The sequence below is a fragment of the Pelobates fuscus genome, chromosome 8 (genome assembly GCF_036172605.1).
Source record: "Pelobates fuscus isolate aPelFus1 chromosome 8, aPelFus1.pri, whole genome shotgun sequence".
In the NCBI taxonomy this organism is placed as follows: domain Eukaryota; kingdom Metazoa; phylum Chordata; class Amphibia; order Anura; family Pelobatidae; genus Pelobates; species Pelobates fuscus.
In genome coordinates this window covers 27,635,017-27,662,654 of record NC_086324.1, presented here as the reverse complement: position 1 = coordinate 27,662,654, position 27,638 = coordinate 27,635,017, and the positions used below count along the sequence as shown (strand labels likewise).

The 27,638-nt window shown below is 41.0% G+C and overlaps 1 protein-coding gene across 3 annotated transcripts in view; it reads right to left on the bottom strand.

The window, feature by feature from the left end:
* Nucleotides 1–3,011: 3,011 nt before the first annotated feature.
* LOC134571276 (protein mono-ADP-ribosyltransferase PARP15-like) overlaps nt 3,012–27,638 on the bottom strand; it is a 34,396-nt gene continuing 9,769 nt past the window's right edge. For all 3 annotated transcript variants that reach the window (XM_063429447.1, XM_063429448.1, XM_063429450.1), the window contains exons 6-13: nt 25,071–25,191; nt 23,431–23,493; nt 23,177–23,353; nt 20,186–20,352; nt 19,050–19,089; nt 15,232–15,386; nt 8,529–8,703; nt 3,012–3,922 (exon numbers count right to left, since the gene is read on the bottom strand). In XM_063429447.1, coding sequence (XP_063285517.1) covers nt 3,621–3,922; nt 8,529–8,703; nt 15,232–15,386; nt 19,050–19,089; nt 20,186–20,352; nt 23,177–23,353; nt 23,431–23,493; nt 25,071–25,191 — 1,200 coding nt within the window. In that variant the 3' untranslated portion in view covers nt 3,012–3,620. The remainder of the gene's footprint in view (nt 3,923–8,528; nt 8,704–15,231; nt 15,387–19,049; nt 19,090–20,185; nt 20,353–23,176; nt 23,354–23,430; nt 23,494–25,070; nt 25,192–27,638) is intronic.

The following is a 27,638-nucleotide window of genomic DNA, read 5'->3' as shown; positions in this document are numbered from 1 at the left end:
ATGTCATCACAGGGGGCCCGGTCACGCTGTTAAAGCGCCCAGCGCTGACCGGGCCCCCTTACAATCCGCATCCATCGGGTGGCCCTGACAGCATGGGCCACCCGATGGACACTTTGGAAGGCGGCCCCGGCGGTTTACCGCGCGGGCCGGAGCCGCAAATGGTCACAGCGGTACCCAGTCGCACGGGTACCGCCGGCTCGCGCCCGCCCGCACTATCAACCTGGAAATTCCTACCGCCCACCTGGAATCCTGAAATGCCCACTAGTGGGCAGTAGGGACCAGGTTGACGACCCATGCTATAGACAGACCACATACATTAAAAGTGGTCTGGGTGTGGTGGGCCTGTCCCTTAAACGCTGCAAAGTAAATCATTTCAGTTTTAAAGAAACTGCATTTTTTACATTTCAAGGTTTAGACTTCCTCTAGTGGGTGTCCTCTAGAGACGCTTCCTGGCTTCTCACAGAGTTTAACTCGCTTTGCTTGAGGACATCCAGCGTCTTGAAAACTCCATAGGAAAGCATTAATTCAATGCTTTCCTATGGGGAGGCTAAATGCGTGCATGGCACTTGCTGCACATACGCCTTAAATTCCTGTATCAGTGTGATGTCGCGGGAGGAAAAGCCTGATTCAGAACCAAGGAACATCCGCACTGGAATCAGGTAAATGAAAGATTTTTTTTAACCCTTTCTAGACTAGGGTGGGGGCAGTGGCAGGGGTGCACTATAGTGTTAAGAATACAGTTTACAACTCGCACAAGTGGCCATGTGGCACGCGCCATTGGATGTGAGGAGATGGGTGGACTTGGAATCCCTCCTAACAGGTGCAGACCTCCCTCAATACCACATATGGGTACCCAAGGCAGATAGGCCTATTCTAAGGACTACATGCCCAGCCATACTTAACTCCCTGAGAATCTGGGACGCTACTGCACACAAATATAAATTGACATCCTCCCCGTCACCACTGACCCCCCTCCTGAGAAACCAGGTATGGCAGCGAGAGATTTCACAAACCTAGAAAAAGTAGGACTGCAGAGGATATGCCATATTTTGAGCACGGCCAGTTGGTTACCTTCGACCACCTAAAACAGCTGGCACACCTCACCCCCACAGATTTATTTCGGTACTTACAGATTAGGGACGTACAACACCCACAGGTGCGACAAGCCGCTAGGGGGCCACAAACTTTCTTTGAGAGAATGTGCCTTAACGAAACCGCACAGCGGGGATTAATAACTACGATGTACACGCACATATGCTCAGAAACAAAGGAATGGGGTACCCTAGCCTATGCAGACGCCTGGGAGAGGGATCTAGGGGAGATCCTGGAAGGGGTAGAGTGGAGGGAAATCTGGGAAGCAAATAGTGCCGTATCCATATGCGTTTCCCTTCAAGAACAGTCCCTTAAAACAATGTTCAGGTGGTATACCACCCCGGCCAAACTGCACCGCATTAAACTAACACAGACCGATAATTGCTGGAGGGGATGCGGCCTTAGAGGCACATATATCCACATGTGGTGGGAATGCCCACACGTGCAGAATTTCTGCACGAAAATACACAACCTAATTAACAGAATTTTCCACAGAGCGCCCAAATTAGACCCTTGGACATATTTACTCAACAGATCCTTAGATGACTGGACGAAGAGGGAACAGAAACTGATCCATAAGATCACACTGGCCGCTAGGAGAGCAGTAGCGCAGACGTGGCTACAAGCAGACATGCCACCCATACAAAGGGTAATCTCCAACATTAAAGAGGTGTATTTAATGGACAGTTTGACCGCCCGGGTAAGAGGATCAATGACCAGATTTGACAAATTGTGGGAACTGTGGCAGAGCAGCGACCTCTCAGATGATACGACACATAGCCAACCCCCTTAGGCTAGGGACGATCCTAGATTAGGGCCTAAAAAAGACGGACATAAATCACAGAACTTCACACCACTCTGAACTGACGTACAACCTTCCCCTACCCCCTCCTTCCTTCTCTCTATCGCCTCCTCTCTCCCCTCTCTTCTATCTTCTTTTCTCTCCACTTTTGTGCTCTTTGTTTCACAATATTGTGGGGGAACCGGGAACCGAACCTTGTTTGATAGCGAATTAGAGAACCCCTGGCCGGCCCAGGGTCACACCACAAGGGACGGGAGACAGAGTTCCCTCATGACAAAAAAAACGCTACCTTACTACACTGTATGCAACGTAAGGCAAAATGATGTATGTTTAATACCGTTGGTTTCAGATATAGAGTACGCTAACGACTGAATGCAATTTGTTTTGTTGAGGCAAGCACTTGTCCTATAAAGTCGGGACATAAGGGAACGAGATTGCATAACAGATGAAAAACCCACAATGTTCTGCACCCCTATTGTGCTTCGTAAAATTGCAACTGTTGGGACAAAATGAGCAAACAATACCATTGTTGTGATTCTTAACCGAAAAACCCTTGACAAGTAGCAGAACAAACTAACCCAGAGGGTACGAGATGTAATGCATACATGTATCATACATGTGACAATGTATATCAGTGTTGCGATCTTATGGGCTTTTGCATAAGCCATGTTGTCAATGTCATATTGCTACCTTTGTCAAGACGAAAAATAAAGAATTAAAAAAAAAAAATACAGTTTAGTGTTCCTTTCAATATTCATTACAGGCATCTGTTTTAAATAAGGTGAATTTATAGGTGGTTGTTGCAAACTTGTCTTTTTCCCTTAACACTTAAATGATCCAGGGGTAATGTGTTGTCAGAGAGGAACAGTCTACAGTTAAAACCAGGTGCTAAAAGCAGCTTAGTGTATCCTATTCATTTCAATGGGACATTTTAAAAAGTCAGGCACAATGTGGCTGTCAGTAAAAGTTATAATTTGCAGCTTAGAACAGTTACAAATGTGAATTCCACTTTACCGACATGATGGTGAATGATTGCGTCCAGTACTGAAATAAGCCCATGGTTGGCTAATTTAATAAATAAAATGCAAGTCAAGTTTTATCTCAAAGATGCTTTATTAGCAAGCACAAGATAATTTATAGTAGGAAAATGTCACGGGTAAATATGAAACTGCTGATTAAACCCATGATTTGATTATTTCATTTCTATTTCTTACTTATTCTAGATTAAAATAAAAAGATTATATAAGAAACGGCAGTGATTGCAAACAAAATGAGCAGCTAATACAGAGATCAACTAAATATTAGTCCAGTAATGGTGTCAGGAGGGGAATTGTCCCCAGGACCACTGGCATAGAGAGGATTGTGGCTTCTGCATCCAGCACAATACTAATCTATATTATGTAACTATATTATTTTATCATTAATGCATTCTAGTTCTTGCAGCCTTAATATAAAACCAAGATAAACTGCCCCCCCCCGCCCCAACGATGCCCCAGGCCAAATGTAGCCAGCCCAACCCTAATTGAGGTTATACATTTAATCTCAAGCTCCTTGCCAACACCCTACCCTTGGATTGCCCCCCAATTAAATTTTGCTATCGATTACTAACATCCTTACTTTAGTTGATTTACTATAAATCTTTAAGCTTTAATCAAGTAGAATTAATAAAAAAGATGGACAGTAATGCTTGGTATATATATGCGCATATGTTATTGTGGCAGTAGTTTTAGTAATCTCCACCGGATTGTTTAAAAGTGATCAGATATTCTGGATATGCACGGTCATCGTAGAAAATGACAAATATTTTTGGATTATTGACATTATCCACTGTGCTGTCATAGCGTACTTTAGGATCCTCAGGTGTTGGTGGTGGCTCAATACATGTTCTGTCTGAGTAACAATATTTCCCTGTTATGACGGCAACCTGGTAGACGCGCTTCTCTTCTTGATCATCTTTAGGAGAGTATTTATCATCGGAAGAATATGATGCACGTGTAGCGAAGTATGTTCCTTTTCCATAACGGGTGGCTGAAAGAATAATAGTAATAATACAACATATGTGAATAAAATAATACTATTAAATACAGCTATAGTAATTCCATACAACACAAATTTAATTTATACCACGCTTGTTTACAAAAAGCTTTACATGTAAAAAAAATAAATCAGTGGGATGTCTAGAGAAAGCCGAGTTATCATGATCACTTAAACATGGCTGTACAAGTTATATTGTAGTATAAAAATACAGTGTTAGATAACGTATTGTCTCCACATATAAACATCAGATAAAAGTGCATTTCTGATTGCATGTAACTGAGTTTCAGAATGTTGGACCACCATACAGTAGAAAAGATTCTAGTTCAAGGCATATGTATAGGTTTGAGACAATTGTCTCATTCAAAATCTTTATTGTTAAAAGAAGGTGGATGCCTAACTCTGCAGGCTAAAAAATGCAGGTAAATATGATTTTTTTTTTCATATTTACATGCGTCTTCTTTTGTCTGCTAAACCCACTCCAGAGAGATACTGCTCTAACCAATCAGTGTCCTATCCCTAGGAATGCTGGAAATGTACATTGGGTATGACTGCCAGATTTACACATGTGCAGTCGGATGTTCTCTTCACCTTAACATTCTGACAGAGGGAAAAGAGAGGGAGTTTGATCATTGTGATTCACGGAGAGCAGGCTGCAGTGTCGGGTTTCTTTCTCCTGTTGCGGCACAATGAAACTGGAATGGGTGGGTAACAGGGAGGGGTGAGGCTCAAGAAACTTCCCTAGCTGAGGAGTGTATCCAACAATGCAATCTGACCAAGTTTAATAGGGTTAATAAATGTTTATCAAACACCTATCGTAGTTTTATTTGCTTTATTTTGGTTTGTATATTTGTTTAAAAGTGTTTGTTTGCTGGTTTAAAAAAATATTTTCAAGTGATGCATGTTACTATAGAGAAATTATGGATACTGTTATTTTTACTTGTAGGTCTCAGTGGGCATTAAGTCATGAAGGGTATAAGGAAATTATTCTCATCGGCACTCTCCTTCTCTATTGGAAGTTACAGGGCCCTAGAGATTGGGCACCTTTACTCCTTGAGGCAGTGACTTAAGGTGAAGATGGTTTTTAAGGGTATCCATTTTTTTATTTAGAGGTGCCCAACCGGTGTGACGAGGCTCACTGCTCTAAACCATGCAACCTTGCTCTTGACTACATTGTTTGTCAGAGAACCCACTGTGTCCACCTGGTGTGCCAATATCACTGCGTAATGTAGATTCTTAAGTTGTTTTTTTTTTACTGCCAATTCTAAATTCAAAAGTGGCCTAGGCATTAAAATATACACCCCCCTACAGAATCGGAAAATGCAACATTTTTCCATTTTTAAATAGTTTTGATATAAAAAAAATCTTTATTTTATTTAGGCTCTTCTCCTGATGAATCTGTGGATGCACCCTGTGTCTGTGCTCATTCAATCCTTATACATATACAACCTTGACTTTGCCCACATGCCCTAACTCTGCCCATTCGTCCTTAGTCTTTATGAATCTACCATTTACTTTGATAGCCTACTAATTAAAATTGAAACCTTATATATCTGCATATTCAACCTGAGTCCCCAAGAATATGTCCAATCACCCTGAGACAATACCAGGGCTGCCACCAGAAATTTAGGGGGCCCCTGACAAAGCACAATATCTGCCCCCCCACCCACGAGTCCACCCACAGGACTCCTACCTAGTCCACTGACAATGATAGAGGACTGAATGTGGTGTGTATAGTGGAAGTGAATTAGAATGTGTGTAATGGATGTAGTGTTTGTGTGTATTAGATACTGTTTGTGCAGTGAATGCAGAGTGTGTGTGTAGCGGATGCAGTGTGGATAGTGAACGCAGAGTGTGTTTGAGTAGTGGATGTAGTGTGTGTACAGTGATATAGTGTGTGTTTGTGTAGTGGATGTAGTGTTTGTATGTACTAGATGCAATGTGTTTAGTGGATGCAGAGTCTGTGTATTAGACGCAGTGTCTCTGTATAGCGAATGCAGAGTGTTAAAATGTGTGGTGGATGTAGTGTGTGTACTGTGAATACAGGATGTTTATGTAGTGGATGCTGTGTGTATAGTTAATGCAGAGTGTATGTTATTGTAGTGAATGCAGAGTGTGTGTCAGTGTAGTGAATGCAGAGTGTGTGTCAGTGTAGTGAATGCAGAGTGTGTGTCTAGTCGAAATTGCCGTGATGTGTTAATTAGATACAGTGTATCTGTATCTTTGGATCTACAAGTCTCGGATAATAATGTACCCAGGGGGGAAAAAGTATATATGTATATACACAGTCGGAAAATAACTTAAGGGGACATATATGGCCCACATGATAGAAAGCGGTCCATAATGGATCCCTTGGTGGATTGCACGGACTAAAGTCCAAAATTCAACAAGTTCATAGGTTAAAGCTGGAACTAGATAAAGTGTCAACCGATCTATGAAATATCCATATCCCATGATTGTACATATTAAATAAGCACGGTTTTGGTACCTGAGAGAGAAATAAAGCTATTAATGTGATATAGACAGTAGCCAAGTTGCTGATGATAGTGGCCATAGGTTTAGTTCATCATTTACCAGTCACCAAACTTGATCCTAAAGACAGGGTACTTAATCAGATGAGGATGATTAGATAGTCATAAATAAATGAGTGCATATATTCAGGGTTAAGAGAGCCACCGATGCTTTTAAACCAATACGAAAAATAAGTGATTCAAAAATTATATATACAGTGTGAATTAAAAATGTACATATATAATACAATTGTATAAGTATTTAACCTGGTGCCATAAATGTGTCAATATTTTTCAATGAAGGGGGTGAATGTAAACCCCTCATTCAACCCATTGGGGGCCAAAGTTTTGAATTTATAGATCCAGTAGCACTCTCTTTTGAGGAGGGTATGATCCAGATCCCCTCCTCTACGACCTAAGGACACTTTCTCAATCCCAGCAAATCTAGTACCTTCGGGGTTACCGGAGTGTTGGTTTCTTATCTGCCTCGCCACAGGGGTGTCCCTCTGGTTTCTCACGGAGTGTATGTGCTCCATGATCCGCCTTTTGAAGGGGCGAATCGTTTTGCCCACATACCTGAGACCACATGCACAGATTATAAGATAGACAAGGCCTTTCGTATTGCAGTTAAAGAACTGCTTAACATTGCAGACCATCTGATCACGTGAATCTGTGAGAAGTTTGGAGTCCTTGCAGATGTATCTGCATGCCACACATTTCCCACATTTATAGGTCCCTTGTACGGAAAGCCAGGTGCGACCAGGTTTGGTGGAAGAGAAGTGACCCTTTTTTGCTACACCCTTTTCTCCCCCTAATCGACTACCACTTGCAACTCTCCCAAGCCTATAGAAGTTGCTTTGATTATAGTCAGGGAGTTTTTTTGAAGGGTGTGACTAGGGCATCAGTGGTAGGAATTGTTCCATATCAAGGACATTTCCCTGAAGCACTAGTGCTGAGTGACGGACCCCACAGGTTAGGGGGACTTCCCTGTTATATTCTCAGGGTAACTCCCTGAGGACGTTTATCCCCGTCCAGGCACGTTCTCGTTTGATACATCCTCCTGTGTTTTTATATTTTTTTCTTTTCTTTTCAAGTTTCCTATTGCAGGCAAAACTATTTTATTACAGTAACTATTAAAAGCTATGTTTTAATATTCTTTGCACATATGTATAGTTATCAATTAGGGGGCGCCCTACTTGTTCTGACTTACCAAGTCTGCTTTTCTATTTATACACTTATGTGAGGGTTACCCCCTGCTCAGGTTGCCCCTGGGACACACCCCCTAGTTGTTTCCCTTTTGGGTATCCAACTTTCTTTGATCCAAAAGAAGGCAAAAAAAAAAACAGTTTTTGTGTGTGTTTACTAGTGTATGCATGTAATGTAATAATGTAAATGTAATAACTGTTATCCCCCTCACTGCTTCTTACCTGGTTTAGGGTGGGGGGAGATTCCATCCCTGGTATTCCGGTGGCTTTGTGGGCCCCCCCGGCTCCCTGTATTAGCAGAGGGGGTCCAGCAGACTGCAGCAGTATATTACAGCATGATGTGCGTGCCGCGCGGAGCATTGCCATGGTAACTCGTGGCAACGCTCTGCCGGCCGCGGATCTCGCAGGAGTTAGAGAAAGGGGAAATGCTGTAATATACTGCTGCAGTCTGCTGGGCCCCCTCTGCTAATACAGGGAGCCTGAGGGCCTGCGGCTGAACCTATATATATCGATCATCGCTATATATACGTGCAGAGAGGCAAAGTGGGGCCCGGGACTGCCAAAGCAGTCTGGGCCCCCAGGACCGCCGGGCCTGTGACAACCATTATGGTCGTCACCCCCTGATGGCGGCCCTGGACAATACGTTCGAACACAGCCATCCACCTGGATAACATTAAGCAGCTCCCCTGTGTTAAGGAGACCTCTAAATAACCACATTTCTTTTGTTATCGATTTGACTAATTTTTTTTTGAGGATGGAAATTCAGACAAACAAAAATGGAAAAAAGTGAAATGAATAATATTAATAAACAAATTTTCTTCAGTTTCTAATCTTGGTTTAGAAACCTAGTAGTAAAAAACAAAGCTAAAACACCATAGTAATTACCATTTTTCCCATTATAACTCCTGTTAAATCCATTTAGATTAATATTCATAGTTGCTTCTTTACTTGTTCCATGATACAGATGACGTTCATTCTCCTGATCTGGGTACCTGCTATCAACAGTGAACTTGTGGAGTGCATACCGTAGCCACATCTTTGCATTCTGGATCCTTTCAATCTATGAAAATAAACAAATATACAGTTGAAAAAGTCATGTTGATTACATTTTTGCCTTAATCACAATCTTTTGTTTAATAGCATGTTTATCGCTGTTTCGATACTTTTCAATGATTTTGACGTTAGTGGTTCAAAAATAGACAATCTTGAGATCTCTTTATCAATAATGAGGTCTGATGTTTAGTCAAATTTTATGTTGATAATGTTTTTTAAATGCCATTACCTATCATTACCTGGCAAAATGTTGACACATTTTTGGATTGTGATCATGTTGCAACCATTCACACAATACCAGCTGAAGTTCTTAAAGACTTATCAACAAAATACCAGATATGAATCACGGCCTTAGTTTTCAACCACAATACTTATGAAAACTAGATTGGAGATCAGAGCTTATCCTAAGTATCAATGTTAAAACAGGAAATTAAATTGAAGCATCTCAAGTAAATGCTCTTCAACCCTTGCAATCCATTCCCCTGCTCAGTTATACTGTATCCTCAGGGTCTCACCAGTATTTTTACAACCATCACCAGAAAATGCATATAGGGATGTCAGATGTGATGGACAGCTGTGAATATATTGCAAGTCTATTCTTAGTTATGGATGAAACAGCAATGAGATAAAGTGAGGTCACAAATAAATTTAAAGCGACACTATAGTCACCAAAACAACTTTAGCTTAATGAAGCAGTTTTATTGTACAAATCATGTCCCTGTAGTCTCACTGCTCAATTCTCTGCCATTTAGGAGTTAAATCCCTTTGTTTATGAACCCTAGTCACACCTCCCTCCATGTGACTTGCACAGCCTTCCTAAACACTTCCTGTAAAGAGTCATCTAACGTTTATCCTTCCTTTATTGCAAGTTCTGTTTAATTTAGATTTTCTTATCCCCTGCTATGTTAATAGCTTGCTAGACCCTGCAAGAGCCTCCTGTATGTGATTAAATTTCAATTTACAGAGAAAGACATACAATTGTTTAAGGTAAATTACGTCTGATTGAAAGTAAAACCAGTTTTTTTCATGCATGCTGTGTCAATCAGAGCCAGGGTGTCATGTATTCATCCGCTTATAAAAATGTGGTTAATGACATTTACTGTCCACACAGGAAAAGTTGTGCCGAGCAGCAACCTAATCCACAGAAGGGTTAATGCTGAGCAGCAATTATGCAAATGGAAACCTGGTAACTGACTTTGGGGTCAAAGGCCGGTTACAGCCTATCAGATCTAGAGGAGGGGTATTTAGGCCCAGTTCTCATCCTGCTCAGTGCCCTGTCGTGGTTTTACCTTGTGGTTGTCCAAGAGCGTGTTATTTATTCTGGTAATTCTGTTTTTTTGACTTTGGTATTGTTTTTGACTTCCCTGTTTTCTGGTATCCCTGACTCCTGGCTTTTCCTTATTGTTGTGTCTCTTTCTGTATCCCTTGACCTCGGATATTCCTGACTATTCTTTGGTACGTTAGTTCGGAAATTCTAAGGTCCGGTATACGTTACCTATCAGTCCTGTGTTACACAATTCTACGTGCTGGGTCATACTGTAATCCTGACATTACGACATGGCCATAGAGCCTGTAGAATTGTGTAAGCACATAGCTGCTTGTGAAAGGAAACTGGAGGAAAATGATCACCGCATGGATCAATTTGCCCAGGCCTTCAGTAAGCTTCTTACTCGAACAGCGCATCTGCAACCTGCATTTTGATGGTAATATTCAAGAATGCAGGGGATTCCTTAACCAAATGGAGTATCATTTTGAGGCCTCACCAGGATCTTTTCTCACAGACAGAGCTAAAATTGGTTACCTGATGAATCAGTTAAAAGGTAAAGCTTAAGCTTGGGCCAATCCATTATGGGAGAGTAATAGGAGTGTTGCACACAATTACCAGGAGTTTCTTACAGAATTTAAACTTACGTTTGAACCTTAAGGCAGGGAGGACAACGCCTCCACTGCTCTGATGCACATCAGACAAGGGAATCAGTCTATCTCAGATTATGCCATAGAATTTCGTACCCTGGCCTCTGAGGTAAACTGGACTAGCAGTGGGCTAATCTCTGCATTTAAAAATGGACTGACACTATGCTAGATGAGATTGCTGCTAAAGATCTACCCAAGAAACTTAACGAGTTCATCACATTTGTTATGCAAATTGATAATAGACTAAGAACCGTCATCGGTCGTCAAGGGGTTAACTCCTAAATGGCAGTGAATTGAGCAGTGAAACCTGAGAAGCATGATCTATACACTAAAACTGCTTCATTAAGATAAAGTTGTTTAGGTGACTATAATGTTCCTTTAAGAAGGTTAAAAAATGTATCTCTTTATTTTACAGAACAGATTTGAATAATAACATAATATAATGTAATGTTTTTTTACTAAAAAGAACTGAATGTGCAACAAGGCTTTCCGCTTTGGTTGCATAGACAGGCAATAATTTTTAACTATTTAATATGTGCACATCTCTCCCTACCTTTAACCAGTGTCTCCATTTGCAATGACACCTCCTCCTCTCACCCTGTCTCGGTTGGAGTCTCCCAAGGTTCTGTTCTCTCTTTATACTGCCTCTCTTGGCATACTCATTAACTCCTTTGGGTTCCGCTACCATTTGTATGCCGACGACACCCAAATATATCTCTCTTCCCTTGATCTCTCCCCCACAGTCCTACAACATGTCACTGCTTGCTGTTCTTCAGTCTTTGATTGGATGTCCTCCCGCTTTCAAAAACTCAATCTCTCTAAAACTGAACTTCTTATTTTTCCTCGTCCTTCACTTTCCCTGCAAGTTGATGGTACTTGCATCAGTCCATCCTTGCAAGCTCGTAGTCTTGCCGTTATCTTTGATCCTGGCCTCACCTTTGTACCTCATATCCAGTATGTTGCTAAAACCTGTTGATTCCACCTTGAAAAACATCGCCCGCATCCACCCCTTTCTCACGCAAGCTGCTGCCAAGGAGCTTGTTCATGCTCTGGTAATCTCTATAATAAATGCCACCGCCAGGCTGATCTTTCTCACCCGTCGCTCGTCCCATACCTAACCCCTCTGTCGATCCTTACACTAGTTTCCTGAATCCTGTAGCTGTTAATTCAAAATACTAACCCTTACCTATAAAACTTTAACCCCTTAGTGACCAGACCGTTTTTCAATTTTCTTACCGTTAAGGACCAGGGCTGTTTTTACATTTCTGCAGTGTTTGTATTTAGTTGTAATTTTCTTCTTACTCATTTACTGTACCCGCACATATTATATACCGTTTTTCTCGCCATTGAATGGTCTTTCTAAAGATACCATTATTTTCATCATATCATATAATTTACTATATAAAATTATTAAATATGATGAAAACATTTTAAAAATTCACTTTTTCTTTGATCTCCAAAATCCGCATCTACAACCGCCAAACACCTGTGCTAAATAGTTTCTAAATTTTGTCCTGAGTTTACAAATACCCAAATGTTAACATTTTCTTAGCTTTTATTTGCACGTTATAGGGCTATAAGTACAAGTAGGACATTGATGTTTTCAGCCTGTCTTGGCTGTCAGGCAGTCCCCCCAGACCGGGAGCAGCACCGATTGTCGTTGTCGGCGATAGGGTATGTATTAACCCCTTAACGCCGTTACGGCGTTCTATGCCGTCGCGGCTTTAAAGGGCTTTAAAGCCGTTGCGGCGGCATAGAACGCCGTAACGGCTTAAGCCCCCTGGAGATCGGAGGTACTCACCTCCACCGCGATCCTCTTCTGGGGGGCTGCCTCACAGCCCAGGCAGCCCCCCCACGGCAAATGAGGCCCCCAGGGGCCATGTGATCGCTCTCAAAGAGTGATCACATGGCCCCCTATAGCTGGCTGTGGATCTGCCAGCAGGGGGACTGTCTGAAATGTCAGACAGTCCCCCTGCTGGTGGGAAGTGTAAAAAAAAAGAGAGAAACATGTTTGGAATTAAAATAAAAGTATTTTTATATATATATATGTATGTATATGTATATGTGTGTGTATATATATATATATGTATATATGTGTGTATATATATATATATATATATATATATAACGTCATGCAAAGTGTATTTTAATATTAATATTTGTATATATATTAATATTAAAATACACTTAGAATGACGTTACATACCGTATTTATCGGCGTATAACACGCACCCCCTTTCTTACTCCCCCCTCTTCTTACCCCTTCTTACTCCCCCTCTTCTTACCCCCTTCTTACTCCCCCCTCCCCCTCTTCTTACCCCCTTCTTACTCCCCCCTCCCCCTCTTCTTACCCCCTTCTTACTTCCCCCTCCCTCTCTTCTAACCCCCTCTCTTTTTACTCCCCCCTCCCTCTCTTCTTACTTCCCCCTCCCTCTCTTCTTACTTCCCCCTCCCTCTCTTCTTACTTCCCCCTCCCTCTCTTCTTACTTCCCCCTCCCTCTCTTCTTACTTCCCCCTCCCTCTCTTCTTACTTCCCCCTCCCTCTCTTCTTACTTCCCCCTCCCTCTCTTCTTACTTCCCCCTCCCTCTCTTCTTACTTCCCCCTCCCTCTCTTCTTACTTCCCCCTCCCTCTCTTCTTACTTCCCCCTCCCTCTCTTCTTACTCTCCCCCCCCTTCTTCTTACCCCCTCCCCTGTAGTGTGGTCGAGCTGCTCTGCGGTCCGCGGTGCCCGGCCGGAGTGATAGGAAGGTGCACACTGAGTGTGCACTTCCTGTCAGTCCGACCGGGTACAGGAAACAGAAACTCCGCACGGGACAGGAGTTTCTGTTTCCTGTACCCGGCAGGACTGACAGGAAGGTGCACACTGAGCGTGCACCTTCCTATCACTCCGGCCGGGCACCGCGGAGCGCATAGCAGCTCGGCCACGCTACAGGGGAGGTGAGAAGCAACTGCAGCCGCCTGAGGCTCTTAGCAGAGCGCTCAGGCGGCTGCAGCATTTAAATTCTCTGCACCGTATATATCGGCGTATAACACACACCCATAATTTGCCCCCTATTTTCAGGGAGAAAAAGTGTGTGTTATACGCCGATAAATACGGTATATATATATATATATATACCAAGGTATATACCTTGGGTTGTCTACTTTTTCAAATGGTATGCCATTATGGGAGTAATTCTCATTCCTGGGCTACCACACAGTCTCAAAGGTAACATTACTAATCTGGCAAATTTCAATTTGAAAATGGAACGTTCTATATTTGACCCTGTAACTTTCCAAAACACCATAAAACCTGTTAATGGGACATCGCTGATTACAAATATGTGCATTTTTTTGCAGTAAAACCTAACAGTATTATGACATTCACAGCTCAAATGTGAGGCGAAACTACAAATTTAAATTTTGTTTTAAAGATTTCTCAGTTTTTTTTATTTTATTCATGATAAATTATGTTTCATATATAAATATTTGATATGAAATGAAAGCCCTGTTTCTCCTGAAGAAAATGATATGTAATAAGTGTGGGTGCATTTAATATGAAAGGGGTGAATTACGGTTGAACAGACATATAGCGCAAATTCCAGTTTTTGTTTTGTTTTGATCAGAACGTGTACTATTGACTCCGTCCTGAAGGGGTTAAGGAATGCCGCAGAAATACTAGGTTCGTCTGAGGTCCTTATGGACCGTTTTTGTCAGCCGTACCTAGTACGTCTGCAGTCGGGAAAGGGTTAAACAACCTGTTACATTTCTTCACTTATTCATAGATATGCCCCTTCTCGGTCTCTCCACTCTGCCAGTGGCCTTCTCCTGTCCGCTGCTCGCACCCTTACTGCTAACTTGTGCTTGCAGGACTTGTCAAAGGCAGCTCCCTTCCTTTGGAACAGCCTGCCTACCACCATCAGACTCTCCCCTAGTCTTCAATTGTTTAAGACGTCGTTCAAAACATATCTGTTCAGAAATGCTTATGGACTCCCAGAGTAACTTATCTATACTTATCCATATCTGTCTCTTGCTCTCCTAAGGAGTCATACTTCAGTCTCACGTTCCGCTCTGCTACTTTCCCACCTTGTTTGGTGGCTGAAACCCTTGTTGCCCTGTTGTGTTTTTGTACCCCACCTCATCTAGACTGTAAGCTTGTTTGAGCAGGGTCCTCATCTACCTATTGTTCCTCTTTCCCTGTGTAATTGTCTCATGTATTGTAAATTTCCCCCCCTCTCAAAATATTGTAAAGTGCTGCGGAATTAGTTTGCGCTATATAAATACCAATACTAATAATAATAATAATCATCTGACTAATACTCTGATCTCTATCTACAATTCTTCTCTTCAGTCATGACGCAGAGTCATACAAAATTAGTTTGAGTAACAATGCAGAACACATACATCTATAAGCTTTAAAGGGGCTCCAACCATAACCACTACAGAGTAGTGATCTTTGAAGTTGGACAGAATTTACATTACTAAAGTTGAATGTAAGGTTTGATTTTCTGGTAGAGATGTACCTATGTTAATTACATATTTTTAGTGGTTAGGCCCCCTATATGCTGAGCATCACATAATTCAAACTTAAACTAATCAGTTGTTTTTTTTTTTTATGTTAATTAATATTATATTATTTACCTTGGTTATTTCAGTTGTTTTTCCCTTCTTTTGTGATTTCATGAAATCAGTTTCAACTTTTTTATATTCGGCAGTATCTTTGTTCAGTTCTACACATGCAACATTTAGATCATTTAGGTCCATTGGACGCCAGTTTGCTGGTTGACGGAGGCTTTCTGAAGCAAGAACATTTGTATGTATCAAAGATAAAAGAAAATGTTAAAAAATATTAATGGTAATCAGGTATCACTGGTCCAAATTTTCATTTTTGTTCTTATTTTAAAAAATCTCCAAATCAGCAACAGTTTTAGTTTAGCTAATTTGACCTAAAATATACAATTGCCCACTATTCTCTGCGATGCCAAGACAAAGTGATTTAACGTAAATAAATAAATAGATAAATAAATAAAGGAAAAATGCTATCTTGCTAACATTCTGTGATTAAGATACTCCTAAAATCCATATTTCAGATTTCCAATATACCAATGACAAATTAATCTTTAAATACGGATATAGGTTTGCATTTTTCTAACCACCAGGATTGTTATGCAAGTAAGTGTTTCTTATGATTAAAAGCTCATATTTTCCATTTGTTTCCATTACCACTGTCTCCTGCAAAGATCATCAATTGTAATTGTAATTTCAGTGGATTTCAGTGATAATTTCAGCTGTAAAAACACCACTCTTATATACCCTTCTTTGGCAAGCACAGACTTGCTTCCCATGACAGATTAAAAATCCCAACACTTTATGTTGGTTTATGGTATGTAATTAAAATATATCTTTTGTTGGTTATGCATCAAAAAGAGACACTGGCAGATTGTGAAGAAGCATATTAGGCTTTACTTGTGTGGATAAACAGCAAACATTTAGAACCAGTGGCGTACACACAACCCATGGGGCCCCAGTGCGAAAACTGATCCGTGCCCCCCCCCCCCCTACGCGCGCGCGCTTACTCTGCAACACATGGCGGCAGGCACCTGGTCGACCCCTGCAACCGCGGTATGTACGCCAGTGCATGCAGATACACATACACTTAAAGGACCACTACAGACACCCAGATCACATCAGCGCCAGGTCCCTCTAGTTTTAACCCTGCAGCTGAAAACATAGCAGTTTCAGAGAGTTTCACTGTGGGGTTAATCCAGCCTCTAGTGGCTGTCTCATTGACAGCCGCTAGAGTAGCTTCCGCGATTCTCACTGTGAAAATCACAGTGAGAAGACGCTGAACGTCCTTAGGAAAGCATTGAGCAATGCTTTCCTATGGGGGGTTTGAATGGCTCTTGCCACGCATGCGCATACGGAGCTGAGAGGCAGACCGGGGCGGAGAGCTCCCCAGCGCCAAGGGAGTCTGGCGCTGGAGAAAGGTAAGTGCTTAAGACACACACACACACACACTCTCACGAACAGACGCATACACACTAGCTAACAGACACACACATTTACTGACAGACACACTCAGTGACAGACATACATACACACTCACTGACAGACAGACACACACTCACTAACAGACGCACACAAACTAACACACTCAGTAACAGACACACACAGTAACACACTCACTGACACACTCTAACACTAACAAACACTCTAACACACACACACACACACTCTAACACACACACTCACGTTTTTTTTTTTAAAACATTTAATCCCCCCAGCCTCCTTACCTGTGGGAGTGCTGAGGGGATTCCCTGGGGTCCAGTGGTGTCACCCGGTCAGGCTGGCGCGCGCGGCAGAGGGAGCACTCTCCCCCGAGTGCTTCCTCTTCAGCTCCATCGTGCGCAGCGTACTGATGCCGGAGCCGGAATATGACGTCATCTTCTGGTTCCGGTATCAGTGCGGTGCGCGAGGGAGCTGAAGAGGAAGCACTCAGGGGAGCGTGCTCCCTCGCGTGCCGCCAGCCTGCCTGCCGGGTGACACCAGGGCCAGCCTCTGGGGCCCCTGAGGTGGCCGGCTCCTTGGCCCCCAGGGGAAGAGGCTGGCCACAGTGGCATACATACCGGGTCGCAGGGTGGGCCAGGCCCGGTCGCAGCCGCGACCCCTGCGACCCCAGTATGTACGCCACTGTTTAGAACACATCTGTTACTTGAAACAACAGCAAACAGGGTGAAAGGTAAAAGGAAGAGAGACAAAGAGCAAGTGAAAAAACAAATAACTTCCTTCCTTTGTGTACCAACAAGTTCATATGCATATATAAACCGTATTTTGAACCACACAGCGCCATCTACAGCTCAAGTGCGAAGTATATTCATATTATGTACCGTATAAGCCGAGGCCCCTAATTTTACCCCAAAAAACAGGGAAAACGTATTGACTCGAGTATAAGACTAGGGTGGGAAATGCAGCAGCTACTGGTAAATTTCTAAATAAAATTAGATCCTAAAAAAATTATATTAATTGAATATTTATTTGCAGTGTGTGAGTGCAGTGTGTGTGTGTGTGAGTGCAGTGTGTATCAATGCAGTGTGAGTGTGTGTGATGCAGTGTGTCTATGTGTGTGTGTTGCAGAGCCTTGGTGGGGGGTGGGCATTTTTATTATTATTATTTTTTTAATTATTTTAAGAATTTTTTGTTTTATTAATATTTTTTTATTTTTTATTTTATTATTTTTAATATTATTTTATTTATATTTTATTATTATTTAAATATATATTGTTTTTTTCGTCCCCCCTCCCTGCTTGATACATGGCAGGGAGGGGGGCTCTCCTTCCCTGGTGGTCCAGTGGCATTGGCAGTTCAGTGGAGGGAGGAGGGGGGCTGGCTGAGAGCGCTTACTTCTCCTGCAGCTCCTGTCAGCTCCCTTCTCCTCCGCGCCGGTCCATGCAGCTCCTCTGTCAGCTCACAGTGTAAGTCTCGCGAGAGCCGCACTATGACCCCGCGGCTCTCGCGAGTCTTACACTGGAGCTGACAGAGGTGCTGAACGGACTGGCGCGGAGGAGAAGGGAGCTGACAGGAGCTGCAGGAAAGGTAAGCGCTCGCTGCCAGCCCCCTGTCTGTATTATGGCAATGTAAATTGCCATAATACAGACACTGACTCGAGTATAAGCCGAGTTGGGGTTTTTCAGCACAAAAAATGTGCTGAAAAACTCGGCTTATACTCTAGTATATACGGTAGTACATGCTGTTGTATTTCCCAACACATTTTTCTTTCTCTATTGTCATTCTCAGATTTCCTGTCTAAAGCTTTTTCAATAAAGTATTCTGGCTGTTTCTCTTCATACTGTTCTTACAAACTGCCTGCCCCTTATCCCTTCCTCCCTTGAAGGCATTGCTTTCCCTTGGGATGAAGGAGATACGCCCAGAGGAGGGTTTCTCTGATAGCGTACATGAAACTTGTCTGCGCTTCTAGTACAGAGTGTGAAGTCTGCATTTTGGAGGTTTCAACAGAATTTGGAATACTTATAACATCAGAAGGTAAATTCTTATTAACACTGAATTTACTGCAGCAAAATAATTGGGCTGAGTGTCAATAGCAGGTTTTGCTCAATATTTACAAGGCCGTTTCTAGCTCTCGATAAATGGCATTGAATCATTAAATCCGATATTTTCAATGTAATCTATATTATTGATTTTTGGTATTTTTTGAAAATCAATATTTAAATCATTATTCAGACGATAACGATACGCCTTTAACAGCGGTAATGTAATTGATTTAAACCGATAAAAGACTTGTCAGGAGCTTAAAAACTGCAGATAAATGTCATCGGCTGTAATGTAAGTTGAGGGGAACTGTCAGAATTGTCTAGTTCATGTTCAAACTTATCTTTGTCTTCCCATTACACTGCTAATCTATGTGCATTCTATTAAACTCATATTAACAAATGAATAATTACCACATAGTTGCTTCACGTTATCAGCTTTGATCTTGATTTCCTATAAAATATATACAAAAAGCATTTTAAATAAAATTATTTATTTTATATTCCTATTACTTTTCCTGATTAAATTCTAAAAAAAATAAACAAAGCAAATAAAACCCGCAGATTTTTTTATAAATAAATATACGTGCTTAGCCGGATTACATTTTCTTGGTTCTTCATTGAGTTTACGTTGGCTATTCTTCCTCTCATTGATCTGTGGTTTGTTTATTTTTCGTCTACTAAATTTGTATTCAGACGATACGATAGAATTATAATATTTGGTTGTATTACGCAATATTGCCATTTTGTAAGCTTTAAGAAGTATTAAAAAAAAAAAGTTAAAACCTTTTGATTTGTGTTTTTCAGAAAGAGCATACGAGAGATGTCTTCTGTTCAGGTTGGAGAAACACATTATCTTTTGGAAGGAAAAGTATTGTCTAAATTAAAAGTATAAATTAAAATAAAAAATAATTACTTAGAAAGTTAGCAATCAACAGGTTTGCTGTTTTCCAAGATGCAGAAAATGCAACAGTTCAGAAAAATTAAAGTATACGGCTTGTTTTTTTCCCCTCATACTGTATTGTATTAATCGGACCTTCAAACTGCTATTTGAAAAATCAAGTTTTATTTTTTTTTTTTTTGCACATACTTATTGAATCATTTACAGTAAATGTAAGTAGAACAGAAATTCACAGCATTAGGGGTAGGGTTAGAATTAGAGTTAGTTGTAGGGTTAGGATTAGGGTTAGTGTTAGAATAAGGTAAGAGTTAAAGCCGGGTTTGGGTTTGCTCTAGCATAAATTTTGGTAAGTCTGATGTTTTATGTTATTTTTAAACTGTGTATAGCATATATTATTGTATCTTTATTAACTTTTTTTTTGTGGCAAGAATCTTGCCTTGTGTTCTTTTTTTTTTTTACTTTATCCTTAAATTTATATAAAGAATTAAAGATAAAAAGCATGCAATTACAGTTTTATTCAAAATTATTTTTAGAAAGACCATTACTTAAAATACAATATAGTGTATTTGCTCTGAAAATAATAATCGGTTTTCTCTAAGAGTCCTTTGTACACTACATAGATAAATATATTAAAGTATACAGGTTTTACCTGAGATTGTCTGGCCTTGAAAGCTTGTAGGAAATCATTGTAAACGTTTTCAGTATATGCAACAATCACAATTTTTTCAAATTGACCAAATTTCATTTTCTGTAAACATAATTCGATGCCATTCAAAATTGCTTCAACTGAACTTTTTGGGTCAATGGAAGCCGAGCCTGTGAAAAATAATTAATATAGTTATGATACATGACAAATCACCATGGTGTGTGCAAATGTGCACTGATCAGCCACAACATTAAAACCACCAACAGCTGAAGTAAATAACATTGCTTTTCTATCATTACAATGGCTTCTGTTGTAGGGGTGGGATATATTAGTCAGCATGTTAACAGTCAGTCCTTGAATTTCATGTATTGAAAGCAGGAAAAATAGGCAAGCGAAAAGAGTGACTTGGACAAGCGTCAAATAGTGATGGCTAGACAACTGAGTCAAAGCATCTACAAAACAGCAACTGTTGTGGGGTGTTCCTGGTATGCAGTGGTAAGTACCTACCAAAAAAAGGCACATGGAAGGACAACCGGTGAACCGGCGTCAGGGTCATCAGTGTTCAAGGTTCATTGCACATGGGGAGTGGAGGCTAGCTCATCTGGTTTGATCACACAGAAGAGCTCCTATAGCTCAGATTACTGAAACATGTAATGCTGGCGAAGATAGAGAGGTGTCAGAACACACAGTGCATTGCAGTTGCTGCATATGGAACTGTGTAGCCACAGACCAGTCAGAATGCTCAAAATGACCCCTGTCCACTGTTGACAAAGTCTTAAATGGGGACCATGAGCATCACAACTGGACCATGGATCAACGGAAGAAGGTTGCCTCGTCTGATGAATTAGGTTTTCTTTTAGACCAGGTGGATGGCCAGGTACATGTGCATTGTTTACCTGGAGATGACAGCAGAATGCACTATTGGAAGAAGGCAGGCTGGCAGAGACAGTGTTATGTTCTGGGCAATGCTCTGCTCAAAAACCGTGCGTCCTGTCATTCATGTGGGTGTTACTTTGACACATACCACCTACCTAGGGATTGTTGCAGACCACGTACACCCTTCATGGCAATGGTGTTTCCTGATGGCAGTTGCCTCTTTGACCAGGATAATGCAGTCTGCTACAATGCAAAAATTGAATGGCTTGAGGATCATGACAAAGAGTTCAAGGTGTTGCCTTGGCATCCAAATTCCCCAGATCTCAATCCAAATAAGCATCTGTGGGATGACTGGAACTACAAATCTGATGTATGGAGGCCCCTCATTGCAACTTGCTGCTAACGCATCTTGTGGTATCTGGCACCATGTGAGTGGATGTTGTAAGAGGCTATTTTACCATTTGCTATCGTGAGCATTTTACTTTTCAGAGATATCCAAGATTGTTTATTCTATGATCTATTTTTTATATTACTCACGTGTACATTAATTGAGTGACCCCATATATGGTGTTTATCATATTTATTACACATTAGAGCACTGACAACCATTCTGTGTGTGTTTATTTGGCAGTAATAGCTTCTCAGCCATTGCTCTGGGATTCATTTTGAGCACAATATAACAAGAGGATATGCACAAAGTGTGTTTAAGTTATGTTGACCTTGTTTCCATACGATGCCCTGTTTCATAGATTTACCAATTGACTTTGTAGTTGAGCTCAGCCACCGCATCGTTTTTAACCTCAAGGAAAGCAGAACTTGCAGTGTGCAAAGTTCGCTCATTTTGTGGTTACAGCAAATAATAATAAACTTGCAAACCAGTCTGCAGTATATGGATAGTTCATTCCACTTATGTGGCCTTGCAACATTTTAACCCCAAATTAGGTCTTTGCAGTCAAGGTGTTGGCAGATTTCTGCAACTGCCTGTAGCAATGAAGGTAAACTGAAAACCTAAACTGGACAAATAAAACACCATTGCTCCTAGTATTTGGAAGATACACAAGACCCCCAAACTAACACATGTCCCCTCCAGTCCATTTTAGACATGAGCAATTATAGCATTCTTCCTTAAAATGCAAAATCAAAAATAAATTACTAATACTGTTTAGTAGATATACCCCAAATTAAGAAATGCATGCATTTAATTATGCATTTTATCATAGGGGGTTTATCTAAAAACAGCTTGCAAAAAACGCAGATCTCTTGTCTGCTGCCTTTGCAAGCCCTCCTCTTCTAACCCCGCCCAGACTTTTTGTGGCTGTCCAATCACAGGACTTCCCAATGCAACTCAATAAGATGTCTTTGCAAGGCAGGTTCCCTGAGCAGTTGCTGCCTCTTGAGTTTAGCTTCACTGAGCTAACCAAACAAGGAAGTAACAGGATCGGTTATCTGCTTGAAAGTTGGGGGTGTAACAAGTATAATTTATAAAAGTGTAAATTTCTATTGAAATCTGGATTTTTAAAAAAAAAAAATGAAAAAAAGAGGAAATACTTGTCACACATAAAGCATAAATCTTTTCAGCAAGCTAAAGTGCTTTATGGGTCTGTAGTGTTCTTTTAAGCTAATTGATTCAGCTGGCATAGAACCCTTTAGATTTGTTCAATTAATCTGAAAACCAACCGAATGGGATTTTATGCTGGCAAATAGATTGATTGTCATTTTAGCAGTGCGACAAATGCACCATTAATCAAATATACAAATATAAATTGCATGAACTTGTAAATGAAGTGTAAATGAACTACAGATTGTGGATCAGATCGTGTGCGCAGAATAAAAGGTGGAGACATTTACTTACACAGGGCTATTAAAACAGTGAAATAACATCAGCAACAGATACAGACTCCGTACATTATAACCTCTGCAATCGGCTGTAGTAGTTATGGTGCACAGTGTGTCCCTTTAATATGAAATTAGCACAGCTGCAATATATCTCAAATAACAAAAAAACAAGGACATTTATTTAATCTTTACTATATTTATCTACATTGTGCAACTGATAAATCAGGTTAACTTAACTCGTTGTTTAGAACATTGTTTAATATATAGTAGTATGTATTCTACCTGTTCCAATAGCTGGTAATGCAACGGTTTGGAATGACTTTGTTTCGCATTCTTTTAGTATTTTTTCCAGCGATGAAGCAAATGCAGACTCCCGAGTTGGACCAATCACATGCATTATGTGCCTGCTTTTCAGCCTCCCACCACTTGTTATAGCAATCCCACTGGCAGGTAATGTACCTGTAAAAGCAAATCTATGAGCACAAGCATACAAAAAAAAAATGGAATAAAAATGATTTATTTTAAAAAGTGTGTACCATAACATGCGCATTCATCCGTAACACTCTTTCCAGCAGCAGACAGTATAGCACCAGAGACACCTGTAAGAACAAACACATTAACATATAACTGTGTTCATTTAACCTTTTTTCAATTAAAATCAAAAGACTTTAAAGAAAGAACACATACTGAATGAGAATTTCAAAATTGCACTGTAACAGAAACAGGGCTTGGCAAAGATATGTTCATTTTTTGACATTAAACAAAATATATGCAACCCCAGGGTAATTCAATAAAACGTGAATTGTCAGAAATTCAAAGACAATTCAAAATGAATTTCAAATGTTAAGCCTAAACTGGCTTTTTCCAATTTCTCTACTTTACTTATTGAATTTCAAATAACATCAAATTAGCATTTGAATTAGAAAACGGAGGCAAAAAAACTGCTTAACTTTGGAAACGGGGTGGATCCAGAACCTAATCTCGGGAGGGGCACTGGTAGATTATTTACAGGAACAATACAGGCACAATACCACTACAGCCCCCTGTAGTGGTTATGGTGACATACGTACCATGGTACCCTCCCAGAGTAGGTAGTCAAACTGTTTAAGAACAGTTTGACAACTTACTTGGGATCTTCCGTTATAGGACCTGTAGTAGGAGATCGGGGCATTAGGGGCTGTGGTGTAGTGAGGGGTGCAGTGTGTGTGTGTGCGAGGGGTGCAGGGTGTGTGTAAGGGGTATGTGTGATTGTGAGGGGTACAGTGTGTGTGTGATTGTGAGGGGTACAGTGTGTATGTGGTGAGAGAGAGACTTTGTAGGCTCGCGTGAGGGGGGCTACTGCCCCTTTTCCTCCCTCCCCCTGGATACGCCAGTGGTTGGAGAATGCTTGCAATGAGCTGTCTTAGTCTACATTATGGTGTTCAGATTTCAATATACTACAATTCAGAGTTTAGTCAATAACCATGATTGTAGTGATTAACCTTGATTTTAGGGGAGATGCGGTGATTTCACTAGCATAATCCTAAAAGGAAAATAATACTTGTCATTAAAAATCATTATATGTATTGTCAATATGTCTCAAAATCTGTGAACGACTAGGCTCATGTACAAAGTACTGGAAAACAAACTACGACTAAACTCATACTCCCTGACATAATAAAAATGTTATTGGGGAACCGCATGTTGCAAAATTCTGCCTGTGTATTTCTCTCCATTGTTCACTACTACAATATCATCTATTCATAAGCATTAATCATGCGATGAACTCAGATTTTTTTGTAATTAGAAGCACACTTTAAGCACCATAACCATTACAGTCTGCTGAAGTGGTTATGGTGCTATGTGTGTCCAAGTCCCCCCCCCCCCCCCCCAATGGAAGTCGTTAAACCATTTTAAAATGTTTTGACGTCTTACCTGCGATTTGCCAAGTGCCGCTCCCCACCTCGTCTCAGCTAACAGAAGAGCCAGAAGTCCTTTTAAAGGAGCTTTTGATAGCTCTCCTGAGCAGTACAGCATTGGAGTACAGGCATAGCTCATTGGCTGAGAGTGTCAGCTGATTTCTATCTGCTAATAGTCTGAGCCATGCGCGCCTTGTTTAACTCTTTAGCTTCCTGCTGCCTTGCATGGTGCTCGAATTGTTATTTTAAGCCTAATAAACACAGTTTTTTATATTTACCAGCAGACCGGTTTAGGTGGTAGTGGTTTAAATTCAGAATGCAGTCAACGTCTTGCTCAGTGATATCACCCCTGATAAATTCCACTCTACTGCCGTTAATTGTGATTCCTATATTTTGGTTCTTTGTAAACAAGAAAGAAACGTAATCAATGGAACAACAATTAACAGTAATCACAGGTTCAGAGGTGCGCAGTTAAAAATATTTTATTTTGAAAATTACAACGAATATGAAGACGTTTTATTAAAGGACCACTATAGTGCCAGGAAAACATACTCGTTTTCCTGGCACTATAGTGCCCTGAGGGTGCCCCCACCCTCAGGGACCCCCTCCCGCCGGGCTCTGGGTAGAGGAAAGGGGTTAAAACTTACCTTTCTCCAGCGCCAGGCAGGGAGCTCTTCTCCTCCGATCCTCCTCCTCTCCTCCCATTCGGCTGAATGCGCACGCGCGGCAAGAGTTGCGCGCGCATTCAGCCGGTCTCATAGGAAAGCATTATCAATGCTTTCCTATAGACGCTTGCGTGCTCTCACTGTGATTTTCACAGTGAGAATCACGCAAGCGCCTCTAGCGGCTGTCAATGAGACAGCCACTAGAGGATTTGAGGGCTGGGTTAACCCATTTATAAACATAGCAGTTTCTCTGAAACTGCTATGTTTATAAAAAAAATGGGTTAACCCTAGCTGGACCTGGCACCCAGACCACTTCATTAAGCTGAAGTGGTCTGGGTGCCTAGAGTGGTCCTTTAATTATGCTCAACACTGTGTGTGTGTGTGTGTGTGTAGACAGATAGACAGACAGATATTAGATAAAGAGATGATAGATAGATAGACAGATACATATTAGATACGATAGATGCAATAGATTAGATAGATAAGAAAGATAGATATTTCAGGTTTTGTGTTTTATTCACAAAACATCTTATTTTATTGAATTGAAATCTAAATTGCCAAATTTAGGTAAAGATAGCTGATTTGTGTAAACTGTTTGACTTTTTTAGCCTAGATTTGTAATTCAACATTGAGTTTACTAAACTATCGTGTTCGGTGAATTAAACGGAACATATCTTAATATAGAGTAATTTTTTATACCTCCAAGGTAATGATCAGGGATATTCACTAAAGTGAGAATTCAAGGTGAATTGAAAGTGAATTTCAAATTTAAGTTTGAAGTAGCTGAACTGGAAACATTCTCTAAGTCAGCTATGGTTTTAGTTTGGTTTCTCTGTCCTTTAACCCCTTAAGGACACATGACATGTCTGACACGTCATGATTCCCTTTTATTCCAGAAGTTTGGTCCTTAAGGGGTTAAATGTGAAATTCACTTTCAGTTCTCACTTTCGGGAGGACAGTCCTAAATTTTTTGGGATGCCTCCCGCTTCAGTTCCCTGTTGTTTTGCACCTAGGGACACTAGGGAACTGTCCTCAAGCAGCACAGTACTAGTGCTTCAGGACCATTTAGGGAGCATTTCAGCAGGACTTCCTACATGGTTCTGAAGGCTTATTTAGGCTGCTTCGCCCCCTTTTGGATGACTGACACTTTCCTGGGTGGTCCCACCTATTTTGGACATCGCTAGTGATGCAGTTCACTGGTGACGTCTCTTAGGACTCCGCTCACCGGTCCCGAATTCAAGAGGAGCAATTTTAGGAGGTATGAATAATTTAGTGAATACATTGGCGGGACTTATAGAAAACAACTCGCACACAATCACATTAAATATCTTGAAATTAACCTTCCCGCAGACCTACTAAAACGGCATCAACTCAATTTCACTCCCATGATAAAGACACTAATAGCAGATATGGAACATTGGATAGACAAACCAATCTCATGGCTTGGAAGAATTCGTTCTATAAAAGTGAATATCCTCCCCAGCTCCCCTGAATACTGTTTATATTTTCATAAATACCCCCCATATAACTAAATCAACTTAGCCCCCCTACAGAAAATGATCGACAAGTACATCTGGTAAAATAAGAGACACCGGGTAGCACATAATATATTATATTGTCATAAGTTCACAGGTGGATTAGGTCTCTCTCACCTACATTATTATTACCTAGCAACTCAGTTGTCACAAACTGTGCCGTGGCATTCCCCCCCACCCCCTAGTTGAATGACTATGGGTCGACTTTGATTCTCTCATGATGGGAGTTGTCCTACTGCAATTCTACATATGGCTTCCTATAGAAAACATGATACTATTGCATACCGACTGCCCCTCTATAACGAACTCCATATGGGCCTGGGATACCACAGCATGAAAATACAGCCTGATTTCCTCACCATCTCCTATGACACCGTTGCTTTGAAACAGTGCCTTTATATCGAGCATGAGGGCAAGAGATTTTAACCCCTTAAGGACCAAACTTCTGGAATAAAAGGGAATCATGACATGTCACACGTCATGTGTCCTTAAGGGGTTAAAGGCATTGAAGTAGCAGGATTGCAAAGGATACACATTTATCCCCTTCACTGACCTCCAGGCTTGGGACACTCTAACGCAAACAAACTTCATCAGATACATACAAATTTGCAATTTCGCTAGTCACCACACATCAAACAGGCAGCCT